We start from the raw sequence: 14,243 nt of genomic DNA on the forward strand, positions 1-14,243 counted from the left end.
AAAAACTGTCTCCCAGCAGGGGTATTTTCTTTTCTAAGCCCCACAACATCATCAAATGGCGAATAAGAGTCAGCATTCTCATATGCTTGTGTGTCCTTTGTATGAACCTTATCTGCCCAGTAGTGCCCAGAAATCAAAAGAATATAAACTAAGGCTTTGTTTTCGATGTGTTTTTTACTTTTGGCATTTATAAACTCTCTGAGTCATCCCTGGGAGTGGAGGACACGGCAGTGGGACCAGCACTTATTTGAATATACAGTCATAGGTTTTGTCTTGCTTTCTCTTTAAAGAAAAAGGAAGTTCTACAAGTCTCATTATGGAAATACTGGAATTGGAGATACATATTTAACATGCCAGCTTTATTATATCATGATTTCTACCTGATTTGATTGTGTTTCAGGAAACTACAATTTCCATTCATGTGACAAACACCTGTTTTTAATAGAATCCATCATCTTCAGAGAAATGGGTGGTTGTATTCATCAGCTAAAACATTAATATATGGACTGGGCGCTGTGGCTCACGCCTGTAATCCCAGCACTTTGAGAGGCCGAGGCCGGCAGATCACCTGAGGTTGGGAGTTCGAGACCAGCCTGACCAACATGGAGAAATCCCGTCTCTACTAAAAATACAAAATCAGCTGGGTGTGGTGGCACACGCCTGTAGTCCCAGCTATTCGGGAGGCTGAGGCAAGAGAATTGCTTGGACCCAGGAAGCAGAGGTTGCAGTGAGCCGAGATCATGCCATTGCACTCCAGCCTGGGCAACAAGAACGAAACTCCATCTCAAAAAAAAAAAAGAAAAAACCATGAATATATTTTTGTTATATTTGCTCAGTGTCTGTATTTTTTAAACTATTGAAGACAGGAGCCTTGCTGAATGACAGTTTAAAGAGGGCTGTGTCCTTGTGCTGACCCTTTCTCCTCTGTTTCAGAGGTGGTAGCCCAGTGGTGCACACAGGGGGACTTGCTGGCAGTCGCTGGGATGGAACGGCAGACCCAGCTTGGTGAGCTTCCCAATGGCCCCCTTCTGAAGAGTGCCATGGTCAAGTTCTACAATGTTCGTGGGGAGCACATCTTCACACTGGACACTCTCGTGCAGGTAAGGATGTTCTCTGGAAACAAGTAAATTTTCATCTGTATCTGCTTTCAGGGAGTGGCATCACTATGTTGGTATTCCCCCAATTTCTGTTAAATACTAGTGAATAGGTTATTATAATTATTGTTGACAAATTTTATTTTAATCTTTTTTTTACCTTAGTTAGGTTGTGGTGTGTAAACCAGGAGAAATAAGGGAGAAAGCAGGTTTTGCCTTTTAACCAGAATGCTTTATTCCATTTCCCAGTCAAATGAGCATATAGTGAAGAAGCAGAGTAAGCTGGTGTTTATTATCAGTCTGAAGTAGAAATCGGAAACTTGCAGAAGTGAATGCTGAATCTTCACTTATTCACTTTTAGGAGAGGAAGAGTAATTTTCTTCTCTACTCTTAGTGAGTTGTTAGCAGGACTTTCCGTTACAAAAGACAGATTAACAAGAGAAAAACAAACAGAAGTTTAATAACATGTACATCTCCTGCATACACGGGAGTTAACCCAAAGAAATGAGTAAGTCTTTAGAGCAGCTCAAAAAAGTGTCTTAGACTACAGGCTTAAATGCTTCACAGAAACAGAGAAAGAAGGGTGATGTTCGTTCTGCAGATTTGAGCCAATGCCTTCTCTTTTTTTTTAAGTTTCCAGAAATCCAGTCATCCTTCTCTTCCTGGTGCTGAGAGAGACCATTACATGTGTAGATTTTCTTTTTTTCTTTTTTTTTTTTTTTTGAGACGGAGTCTCACCAGGCTGGAGAGCAGTGGTGCGGAAATCTTGGCTCACTGCAAGCTCCGTCTGCCGAGTTCACACCATTCTCCTGCCTCAGCCTCCCCAGTAGCTGGGACTACAGGCGCCTGCCACCACACCTGACTAATTTTTTGTATTTTTACTAGAGATAGGGTTTCACTGTGTTAGCCAGGATGGTCTTGATCTCCTGACCTTGTGATCTGCCCATCTTGGCCTCCCAAAGTGCTGGGATTACAGGCATGAGCCACCACACCTGGCCTGCCTTTCCCTTTTAAACTGTTTTTCACTTTGTAGCCACAGTCTTTGTAAAATCACAAGTCAGATCAGTAGCTTCTTACTGTCCTTAAGATAAAGTTAAAAAATTCATTGTGCCTTAAAAAGATCGCCATAATCTGGTCCTCCATCCTCTCTACAATTAGCTCTTACCACAACCAGATTTTCTTTATAGATGTAATTTATCTTACAAAAGGGTAACTCTTCAGAGTTTACCCTGTGTCCTTTTTTTTTTTGAGATGGAGTTTTGCTCTTGTTGTCCATACTGGAGTGCAGTAGCACCATCTCGGCTCACTGCAACCTCCTCCTCCTGGGTTCAAGCAATTCTCCTGCCTCAGCCTCCTGAATAGCTGGGATTACAGGCACCCGCCACCACGCCCGGCTAATTTTTGTATTTTTTTTAGTAGAGACGGGTTTTTGCCATGTTGGCCAGGCTGGTATTGAACTCCTGACCTCAGGTGATCCACCTGCCTCAGCCTTCCAAAGTGCTGGGATTACAGGTATAAGCCACCACTCCTGGCCTACCCTGTGTCTTTACCCTATGTATATCTCAAAATAACCAGCTCGAAATTATCCTTATGCCAAAGAGGCAGATTGGTGGTGGCTTATTCTGGTCTCCTACGGTCATATTTGGGAAGCATGTCCTGAACGCTGTCACACTCTGATTTTATGTTTGTTATGCCAGTGATGAACCTTTATATTTTAACTAAATTTTTGTTAAGCAGTACTTTTAAAAGCTTAAAAGTCTTTAAGAAAGTATACACAGATGGGCCCCCTTTCTATTTGTTTTTATTTCCCAGAAATCTTTAGGCCACTTTATGTTTGGATCAGTTATAGTGGAGGATTATTTCTTAGCAGCGTGTAATAGAGGCATGCCTGGGAGGGAGTTGACAGTGGAGGTGATAATAAACAAGAATCTGTGTCCTAACATTACTCAGCTCATCAGAGAGGCAGGGATACCAGATATGGGGAAATCTGTAATTAGATGCAGGCATTAAATATTTAAATATATATTTTCTTTTAATTGTGGTAAAATACATATAACAAAGTTTATCATCTTAACCATTTTTAAGTGTACTGTTTTATAGTGTTGAGTATATTACATTATTTTACAACTAATTTCCAGCACCTTTTCATCTTGCAAAATGAAAACTCTTTACCTATTAAACAACTACTCCCTGTTTCTCCCTCTTCCCTGTCCATGAGAAGCACCAGTTTACTATCTTTTCTATGAGTTTGACTCCTCATGTAAATGGAATTATGCAATATGCTGACAAACCAAATTCTGTGCAGTATTTAAAAAAAGAGGTTTATTCTGAGCCCAGTATGAGCAACCATGGCCTAGGACACAGTCACAAGAGGTCCTGAGAATATGTGCCTTAGGTAGTCAGGTCACAGCTTGGTTTTGTACGTTTCAGGGAGACAGAAGTTACAGACAAAGACATACATCAGTACTCGTAAGGCCCAAGTTGGTTAAACCTGTGAAAAGATAGGACATCTTGAAACGGGGCCACACACATGTCACAGGTGGATTCACAGATTTTCTGATTGGCAGTTGGTTGAAAGAGTTAAGCTTTGCCTAAAGGGTTGAAGTCAGGAGAAACAAGTGCTGGAGTTAAGGTAAGGGGGTTGTGAAAGCTAATGTTCTTGTTCCCTGCCGCAACCTCCCTGCACCCTGCCAGAACGGAGGTCTTGCCCTGTCCCACAGGCTGGAGTGCAGTGGCGCCATCTCAGCTCACTGCAACCTCCGCCTGCCGGGTTTAAGCAGTTCTCCTGCTTTCACCGTGTTGGCCAGGCTGGTCTTGAACTCCTGACCTTGTGATCTGCCCTCCTTGGCCTCCCAAAGTGCTAGAATTACAGGCAGGAGCCACTGCGTCTGGCCCCAAGGTTCTTGTTATGCAGATGAAACCACTTAAGTAGCAGGCTTCACGGTGAATAAATAGTAAATGTCTCCTTTCAGACCTTAAAAGGTATCAGACTCTTGATTAAATGTCTCCTGGATCAGGAAAAGACCTAGGAAAGGAAGGACATTCTCTACAAAATGCAAATTTCCCCCACAAGAGATGATTTTGCAGGGTTTTGCCATTTGCAGGTTTTGCCGTTTCAAAACATATCAACAAAATATATTTGGGAGTAAAATACTTTGATTTCCTTCAGGCCCGCCATCTGTTGTATGATGCTATGTCAGAATCAGGTTGGACTTTGGTATCTTATTGCTACAAAGAGTCTTAGTTTTATCAGTCTTACCTCTATTTTAATGTTAATGTTGGTCAGTTGTGCCTAAACCCCAAAGGGATGGGGGCAATATAAGGACCATGTCCAACCTTCCTTCCTGTCGTAGCCTGAACTAGTTTTCTTTTGAGACAGAGTCTCGCTCTGTCGCCCAGGCTAGAGTGCAGTGGCATGATCTCAGCTCGCTGCAAGCTCCGCCTCCCGGGTTCACGCTATTCTCCTGCCTCACCCTCCCAAGTAGCTGGGACTACAGGCGCCCGCCACCACACCCGGCTAGTTTTTTGTATTTTTTAGTAGAGACAGGGTTTCATCCTGTTAGCCAGGATGGTCTCGATTTCCTGACCTCATGATCCGCCCGTCTCGGCCTCCCCAAGTGCTGGAATTACAGGCTTGAGCCACTGCACCCCGCCTGAACTAGTTTTCTAGACTCCTTCGGGATCCCCTTGGCCAAAAGAAGGCCCATTCTGTAGGTTGGGTGGCTTAGAATTTTATTTTTGGTTTACAAGTGTTTATCTTTTTCTGACTGGCTTATTTCACTTAATATCCTTAAGGTTCATCCATGTTGTACCATGTGTCAGAATTTTCTTTCTTTTTAAGGCTGAATAATATTTTATTGTATGGATATACCACATTTTGTTTACCCATTGATGAACTTTTGGGTTCCTTCCATCTTTCGGCTGTTGTGAATAATTCTTCTGTGAACATGGGTGTACAGATATCTCTTTGAGACCCTGCTTTTCAAGTCTTCTGGATTTGTGCCCAGAAGTGGACTTGCTGGATCATATGGTAATTCTATTTTTAATTTTGTGAGAAACTGCCATACTGTTTTTTCATGGCAGCTTGTTAACAGAAAGACTAGTAAAATACTTTAAAGAGGTTTATTTTGAGCCAGTATGGGTGACCCTGGCCCAGCAAAACAGTCTCAAGAGGTCCTGAGAAAGTGCACCCAAAGCAGTTGAATTACAGTTTGGTTTTGTACATTTCAGGGAGGCAAGAGTTACAGGCAAAGACATAAATCAACATGTGGAAGGTATCCGTTGGCTCAGCCTGAAAGTGTGGAATATTTTGAAGCCAGGAGAAGTAGAGGAGTATACAAGTCAGGTAGATTCAGAGATTCTTTAATCTAGTTAGTTAAAGCACAAAATTTGATCTAGAACTTGGGAGTCAGCAGAAAGGAATATTTTAAGTTAAAACATTCGGATGCTATGTCAGAGTCAGCCAAAATGACCCATTTAGTGAGATTGACGGCCTGTAGGCATGGCTTAAGGCTTGCCTTGCGTGACCTTAGGTATTGTTTAGAATTTGTTATCTTATTGCCATCAAGAGTCTTTTGTCAGTCTTATGATCTCTATTTTAACTTTTACTCAGGGCAGTTGGACCTAAATTCCAGATGGGAGGGAGTATAATGAGGTGTGTCCAACCTCCCTTTCTGTCATGGCTAGGAATTCAGTTTTTAAGGTTTTTCTGGGGTTTCCTTGGCCAAGAGAGGCTCCATTCAGTCGATAGGGGGCTTAGGATTTTATTTTTGGCTTACAAGCTGCACCATTTTACATTTTCACTAACATTACACAAGGATTCTAGTTTTTCCACATCCTTGCCAATGTTGTCGTTTTTCTGGGATTTTTTTTGGAGTAACCATCCTCTTGGATGTTAGGTGATATCTCATTGTGGTTTTGATTTGCATTTCCCTTAGGATTAATAATGTTGATTAGTGATGTTGTTGCATATCTTCTTTGGAGAAATGTCTGTTCAAGTCCTTTGCCCATTTTTCAATCAGGTTATTTGGGTTTTTGTTTTTAAGAAGTAGGATTAAACTATGTCTTTGGGCAGTATAATATCTCCTTGAGCAAATAAGCCTATTTGTTCATTCATTTGTTCAAGCATCCAGCCAAGATATTTTGAGGAGCTACTGTGTGGCTGACATTGAGCTCTGAGTGCTAGTGTTTCCGAGCTGAACAAGGAAGACATGATCCATACCTCCTAGGAGCTCACAGCTAATTAAGGAAGACAGACAAGTGATGACACAGAAATGCTTTTGATTTTGAAGTAGAACTATTTACCTGGTGCTTTGATAACTTGGAGGAAAGGAGTCTTACACCTGCCCTTTGTGGGTATTTTTCCACCTCTGCCTGATCTCTTTTCTCACTCAGGATTCCTCAGACAATTTCAACCACTCTTACAGCTTTAATTCCAATCTCAGTGAAGGTCTGAAGCCTAAGGAAAGAGGCCTGTATAGACCCACCTGCTTACTTCACAAACCCATTAGCCATCTCATAAGCATTGCACATTCAACATGCCCAAATCTCAGAACACTCCACCTCGTAGATAATGCTCCTCTTTCAGGTCGTGGTCCAGCTGCTCAAGCCAGAAGGCACAGTCAGCCTGTCCACTGAATCCCAGTGAGTATTTTTACCTCCTAGATATCTTCGTGTCTATATCCTTTTGTCTTCCTTGGCCACCACCTTAATCCAAGCCACCCTCATCTTAGCTGCAGTGTTTGAGCCATGCCTTTCCCTTTCTTTTCTTTTTTTTTCTTTTTCTTTTTTTTTTTTTCTGACAGAGTTTCACTCTTGTTGCCCAAGCTGGAGTGCAGTGTTGCAATCAGCATTCACTGCAACCTCTGCCTCCCAGATTCAAGTGATTCTCCTGCCTCAGCCTCCCGAGTAACTGGTATTACAAGTGCATGCCACCACACCCGGCTAATTTTTTGTACTTTTTTTAGTAGAGATGGGGTTTCACCATGTCGGCCAGGCTGGTCTTGAACTCCTGACCTCATGATCCACCTGCCTCAGCCTCCCAAAGTGCTGGAATTACAGGCATGAGCCACCACACCTGGCCTGCCTTTCCCTTTTAAACTGTTTTTCACTTTGCAGCCACAGTCTGTAAAATCACAAGTCAGATCAGTAGCTTCTTACTGTCCTTAGGATGAAGTTAAAAACATTCGTTGTGCCTTAAAAAGATCACCATAATCTGGTCTTCCATCTCTCTAGAATTAGCTCTTACCACTCCATCCTCCTCTGACCCTGCCAATCTGGACTTCTCTGTTTCTCAGTTTACCAGATGCCTCCTTTCTTCCACCGTGCCTGGAACAGATCTTGGCTCATGGCAGTCTCAGTAAATACTGGTTGAATGAATCAGTGAGCCTTAGCATTGTATCTTACTGCTCTGCCTTACTTGATGAGTTATGTTGGGGCAGCACTGCTCTCCAGGGGGCACCAGCTGCAGGGAGTCTGTCCCTTGCAGACTCCTGACCCAGCAACAGATGAATGAAGTACACTGACACACAGATAAATCTGCTTTGCCCGTCCAGCTGAGTGTGTGGGAGTCGCTTACAGACTGCCTGCTGAGTCCCTTAAACAGTTGCCACTCCAGGGTGATCAGCTAGTCAGACTCCCATTTATTCAGTAAGATTAATTAACAAAAGCTTGAGTCAACACCATTAGAGGGTAATTGACATTGTGGACTTCCCCAGTAAAAAGCACTTAAGCACCTTGGTACATCAAAAGTTAGTCTTAAGATTATATGAGTAAACAAGCTAGCTAGGTAAACTACTCTGCCTTTCTTTATTACTATTTTAATTTGTTTAACTAAAGGTAAAGGGATCAGGCCGCCTTCAGCCAGATATTTTACCGAAGTTACCCACCGAAGTTACACAAACTTCTCAGCCTTCCAAGATTTGTGTCTATTTCTGTAACTATCTCTTTTTCCCATCAGCCTGATTGAACCCCAACATTATGTAAATTTCAAGGACCAGATAACTTAAGATTATTTGCCATTTATATTATTTCTTGGTTTCTTTAAACACTGGCAATCATAACATAATTTCTTTTTAAAAAATTAATAATAAATCACTTTTAGAAATAGAATACAGTTTGATTATAGCATAGGTTATGTAAGGGGCAGCAACAGGAAGTAAGACTAGAAAAGTGTCTTAGGACCAAATGTGTCTTAGTGTGTTTGGGCTGCTATACGAAAATACCTTAAACTGAGTGATTTATAAATAATACAACTTTATTTCTCACAGTTCTGGAGGCTGGGAAGTCCAAAATCCAGGCACTGGTGGATTCTGTGTCTGGTCTGCTCCATAGATGGCACCTTGTGCCTGTGTCCTCACACGGTAGAAGGCATAAAAGCAGGGAGGTGCCTCCCTTTAACCTGTTTTCTAAGGGCACTAATCCCATCGTGAGGACGTAGGCCTCATGACTTAATCACTCCCCAAAGGTCCCACCTAATACCACCACCATGGGAACTAGATTGCAGCAAGAATTTCGGAGGGACACACATTCAGACCATGCATGTGGCTTCTGGAGGACTGTGAGGAGGAGGTCAGTACCAGTGAAAGCAGACCTTTGTTTTTTTTTTTTTTTTTTTTTTGGGGCAGTGTCTCACTCTGTCACTCAGGCTGGAGTGCAGTGGTGTGATCTTGGCTCACCGCAACCTCCACCTCCTGGGTTCAAGCAATTCTCCCACCTCTGTCTCCCGAGTAGCTGGGACTACAGGTGTGTGCCACCACACTGACTAATTTTTGTATTTTTTGGTAGAGACAGGGTCTCACCATGTTGGCCAGGCTGGTCTTGATTTTCTGACCTCAAGTGAGCTGCCCACCTTGGTCTTCCAAAGTGCTGGAATTACAGGTCTGAGCCACCACACCTGGCCAAAAGCAGACCATTTTAGTTACGGTTGCAGCCATATCTCTAAGGGTGGAAGGCATTTGGGGATGTGGGACTGGAACTGAGACAAGAAATTGGGTTGGAGATAGATATTTGGAGTCGTCCACAAGGAGGCCATAGTTGGAGAAATGAAATGGATTTAATGTCAAAGGAATGAATAGAAAGAGGGGAAATGAGGAAAGGGCCAAGCATAGAACTTTGGATAGTGTAGTGATAGCCTTCATTTAACAAGCAGCAGAAGGAAGGAGATGGAAGAGGAATGTCATAGAGAACCATTAAAGGAAATATGTCAAACAAGAGAACAACATTTGAAAGTAGACATGAAAAATTGGATTTGGAGGTTTTAAGGTCAAAAATGGTCTCGCTAGAATAGTGATGGAAGTCACATGGTAAAAGATTTTTCGTTCATTCAGTTGATCTTTATTGAGCCATCTATATGCCAAGCATTTTTCTATGTGCTGGAGATACAGCTGTGACAGCCAAGATAAAGAATTGGCAGCTAAGCGGCTAGTGAAGAAGTTGAGGCAGCACATGTAAACTACTGTTTTGACAGGGTTTGAGGGGAAGGCAGAGAGGATGGTAACTTGAAATGGAGAGGCAGACTGTGTTCATATACAATTAATAAGTCTTTGGGGAAAAAAGAAGACATAAGGAAGCAAGAAAAAGAACAGCAAGCTACAAGAACCCACTGCAAGTTAGAAGATGTGGTTTTGATTGCAGTACAGAGGTTTCATCTAGAAGAAACAGAAAGGAAGGAGAGATTGTAGAAAGAGACAAAGGATTTTTAAGTAAAGGAGGGCGCCAGAGCACACACACACTACAGGACAATGCCAGTCTTCTCAATAAGCTAAAGGCAGGATGAAAAACACAGGGAAGATTCGGCAGGAGTGCCATGGAGTGCCATACCAGATAATAAACTTAAAGTGAGAGTCAGTGATACCCATGCCTTCACTGTAATCCTAGAGTCAGTAGTACCGATTGCCTAAAATTAGGAACTGGAAAGGTGAGTGTAGTAGGAGGGCCAAGGAGTCAAAGGAATCTAGGAAACTGCTAGGGATACTGTAGAATTGGGCAGCCGTGGCATCAGTGGTTAGATACTTCATGACCTGAGGCTAGGAAGTGTAAAGTCATAAAAAGACATGTTCAAGAGGAGGTGATACAAACAAAATGGGAAATTGTGGTTGGATAGGGACTTTAAATTTCTATTTTGAAAGTGAAGTCATTCTGAGTTAACCCAGGAAAGAACTGAAGTAGAACAGAGTTAAGGCCATATGTATGAGGCCAGGGCCTTGGTAAAACAAACATAAGCATTAGAGCTCCTGTGGATTTGGGATTGAAGGAAGGAGAGATTACCTTGATTCTATTTGTGTCCCCACTGCCAGTTCATTGCCTAAAACATAGCAGGTACTTAGTAAATCTTTCTTCGATGGGTTTATGGATGGACTGGTGTCAACATAGGCTTTCTTTCATCTTTCTGTTGATTGTTTGAACCTGTAGGTTATGTCACATTTATAATCAATCTGATGCTGGCTTTTTATAAGGCTTTTATGATTAGAATATTTGTGAATTCAAGTGCTAAAACACACTCAGCATTGTCCCCACTTCGTCTGACTTAGGGCCCCCTTCCTGCTGGCATTGTGTTCCCTCTACAGGGAATGTCTTTCCCTCCGTTTTAGCTCAGGAAGTGGATCTTCCTCAGTGCCAGCTCAGTCACGTTTTCTTTTAAAGCTGCCCAGTGGATTGAGGCTCCCCTTCTCTGTAAACCCTCGGGGTGCTTAACACCTGTGGCATGTATTACACTTTTCTGTCTACTTGTCTTATTTTCCTGAAGACGGAGGCTTCCTTTTTCTGACCAGTGCCTAGACTGTAGTAAAGGTTCTATGGCCTTAACCATTGCAGAAGTTCTCATCAGCCATCACATGAAACTAACATGGATCCTGAATTTAAACTGTTTGAGCTCAGGAATAAGAGAAAAGGCCCTGACTGATCTTCCTTTGAAGAAAGATAGATATCCCTACAGTACCTCAGCATTTCAGTAAGTTATTGATTCTTTTTTTCATTGAGGCTCCATTTCAACCATTGAAAAAATTGCCTCAATAATAGAAGGTTAAATAATGATGCCATTAAAAATCAAGTACAATATTAATTATATTTAGCACCAGTTTAACTCTTGTCTAATGATTCTAAAATCACATGTGATCTATGCTTTGCTATTCAAGGAGTCCAAAGGCAGGGACATTTTTATAGCAGGAAGGAAGTTAGGCGATTTATTGGACTGCTTATAAAAAGAACTAAATGCAATTTAGATTGGATAATGTATTTCCAAGTTAATTAGATTGTAGGTTATTGCGTACAAAGCCATTGCCTGGGACGAACTTGCAGCAGCAGCAGCAGCAGCAGCAGCTTTAAAATTGATTCTCTTGATTTACTTGTAACAGCAATGCTTGTGGCTGGAGCTCTTCTAAGGAAATATGCTATGATTTATTTTCCTTTCTGTCCTACATGTTGTAATGTAAAATTCTGCAATTTATCTCATTAGCTGTTATCTGTGACTCTATATATTCTTGCATATCTGAAAATGTAACAGGTTTTTGGAGTTAGCACTACTGGCTGAAGTTTGTAGGCTTCAGTAATTTAGGCCCAGGTTTTTGTTTTGTTTTATGGACTTCTGGCATTGAAGGCCAGTAGAAAGGTCACCCTATATTCTGTAAGCTTCAGTTGTTGATGTGAGATATTGAGTAAAAAATTAAGAGAGGAGAAGTTGGAAAAAGATGGGTATGGGAATTTAAAAATAAGATAAGAGATTGCATGTGTGATCATGGACTTCTGTACTCTTGGAGGTGAATCCTATAGCAAAAATAGACTTGCTTTCTTTCACTTAGGATTAACTCTGCCTATTCTCCTGAAGTAGCCCCCGTTGTGCTTTTCCCATTTTTTCTTGTAAGTAGATGAGAAAGTCTTCCATGGGTATTGTCTGCTTACAGAATACAAGGATGGTTGTGTTCTTTTAAAACTGAAATTTGGTTGACTGAGTGCTGAACTAGCTTTTATTACTACAATTTAGTTGGTGGCCAAATCATTATAACTTTGTATTTAAAATTGTCTGTGGCTCCAACCAACGTAGTTTGATGGTGACCGATCACCAACTTACTCTGTTTTTTTGTTTGTTTATTTGTTTTAGACAGAGTTTCACTCTTATTGCCCGGGCTGGAATGCAATGGCATGATCTCGGCTCACTGCAACCTCTGCCTCCCGGGTTCAAGTGATTCTCCTGCCTCAGCCTCCCGAGTAGCTGGGACTACAGGCGTGTGCCACCACGCCCAGCTAATTTTCTTGTATTTTTAGTAGAGACGACGTTTTACCATGTTGGTCAGGCTGGTCTCAAACTCCTGATCTCAAATAATCATCCTGCCTCGGCCTTCCAAAGTGCTGGGATTACAGGCATGAGCCATAACGCCTGGACTTTTTAAAATTTGTTATAAACAGAGTCTCACTGTCTCCCAGGCTGGAGTGCAGTGGCATGATCATAGCTCACTGTAGCCTCAACCTCCTGGGCTCAAATGATCCTCCTGCCTCAGCCTCCCAAGTAGCTAGGACTACAGGTGTGCACCACTACACCCAGCTAATTTTGAAAAATTGTTTTGTAGAGACAGGGTCTTGCTGTGTTGCCCAAGCTAGTCTTGAATTCCTTGCCTCAGGCAATCCTTCTGCCTCAGCCTCCCAAAGTGCCAGGATTATAGGCATGAGCCACTGCACCTGGCCCTTCATCTGTTTTAAAGTGAACTATTTTGCACATGTTTGTACAACCATAAAACATTTCATCCTACTAGGTACATTTTCTTCACGACAGATCTCCCATCCTTCTTAGGGAGAGCTACAGAAAACAAAAGGTGGAGAGGGAGGCTGAAGAACCTCTGACTGTCCCAGGAATCTGCCTCCTCGATGGCTGGGTAGCCAGTCCTCAGCCCAAGGCCTCCCTCAGTCATCCAGAAACCCTGTGCTTGCACTGCCTGGTTTTCCCTGTCCAGGACCAGTGTAGTTGGTTTTTGTTCCTTCTACATTTTCAGAAGACTCTAGCCAACTCACTGCTATATACAAAAATAGTAATATAGTGAGGAAGCTTTCAATCCCAATTAAATAGATTCCTCCTCTCAGCCAGGCCTCTGCTCAAACCAGGGCAGCCTCCCTGCTTCCTCTCTTCAAAAAGACCCCCTTGCTCTTGCTCTGGCCCTCCTTCAACACTGTTTTTACTTCATGGAATTTCACTACCTCACATTCTCAGGGGGTTCCTGTCACAGATACTAAGATACAGGTCAAGTACTCCTTAACTGAAATGCTTAGGACCAGAATTGGTTTGGATTTCAGATTTTTTTTTAATTTCAGAATATTTGCATTGTATCAGGTGAGCATCCCAAATATGAAAATTTGAAATAGTCCAATGAATATTTCCTTTGAGCATCTTGTTGGCACTCCAAAAGTCAGATTTTGGAGCATTCTGGATTTCATATTTTCAGACTAAGGATACTTAACCTGTATTTATCTCTCTCCCTGTGACGCCAGGATGTAAACTCCACAAGGGCAGAGAATGTATTTGATTCATTGTCAGTCCCCTTATAACTAGCATGTATCTGTCCATTTATATACATTTAGCAAATATTTAATGACTAACAGCTCAGTAGATAAAAAATGATTGTCTGGACACATGGCAAGTCTTGTGTAGTAGCAAGAGGAGAGGTGGCAGAGTAAGGAACTGGCACCAGGCCTCGATTGCCACACTCCATGGTGGGAGGTGAGGCAGAGCCGGCCTGCCCCTTTTCCTTTCCAGGGCTCAGCCTCAGCATTGAGGGGGAGAAGCCAGAGGAGAAGCCTGCCCCTCCATGGGCCACTCGCCTCCAGCACCGTGGCCCAGAGTGCATCCTCTCCAGCTGAGCAAGGGTTCTCCCTATTCCACCAGACTCACACTCCCTGAAATACAGCTCAGTTTCTTGCACTTTTGCCTTGGATTTAGATGTGCAAAATGTGTGAACCTCCCTATGCAAATTAAGATTTGAATGTCATCTGCTTCACAGTTCTAGCCATCAGTTCTAAAAATAGTCATTTTATGGGATTTGAGAAAGAGATTAAGACCACAAACTTACAACTGAGTTTTTCCCTAGCAGACAGCAGCTGTTCAAACAAAACATGAATCTGGGAGCTTTGAAGAGCTGTGCTGTTGTGCTGCGGCTCAGCCCAGTA

General features: G+C 42.4%; 1 protein-coding gene across 1 annotated transcript in view; it reads left to right on the forward strand.

Annotated features, from left to right (window-relative positions):
- The first annotated feature begins 819 nt into the window (after positions 1-819).
- Positions 820-14,243, forward strand: part of TULP4 (TUB like protein 4) — a 46,057-nt gene continuing 32,633 nt past the window's right edge. The window contains exon 1 of the mRNA XM_026454405.1: positions 820-1,100. Coding sequence (XP_026310190.1) covers positions 984-1,100 — 117 coding nt within the window. The 5' untranslated portion in view covers positions 820-983. The remainder of the gene's footprint in view (positions 1,101-14,243) is intronic.

The sequence above is a fragment of the Piliocolobus tephrosceles genome, chromosome 5 (assembly GCF_002776525.5).
Source record: "Piliocolobus tephrosceles isolate RC106 chromosome 5, ASM277652v3, whole genome shotgun sequence".
Lineage (NCBI taxonomy): Eukaryota > Metazoa > Chordata > Mammalia > Primates > Cercopithecidae > Piliocolobus > Piliocolobus tephrosceles.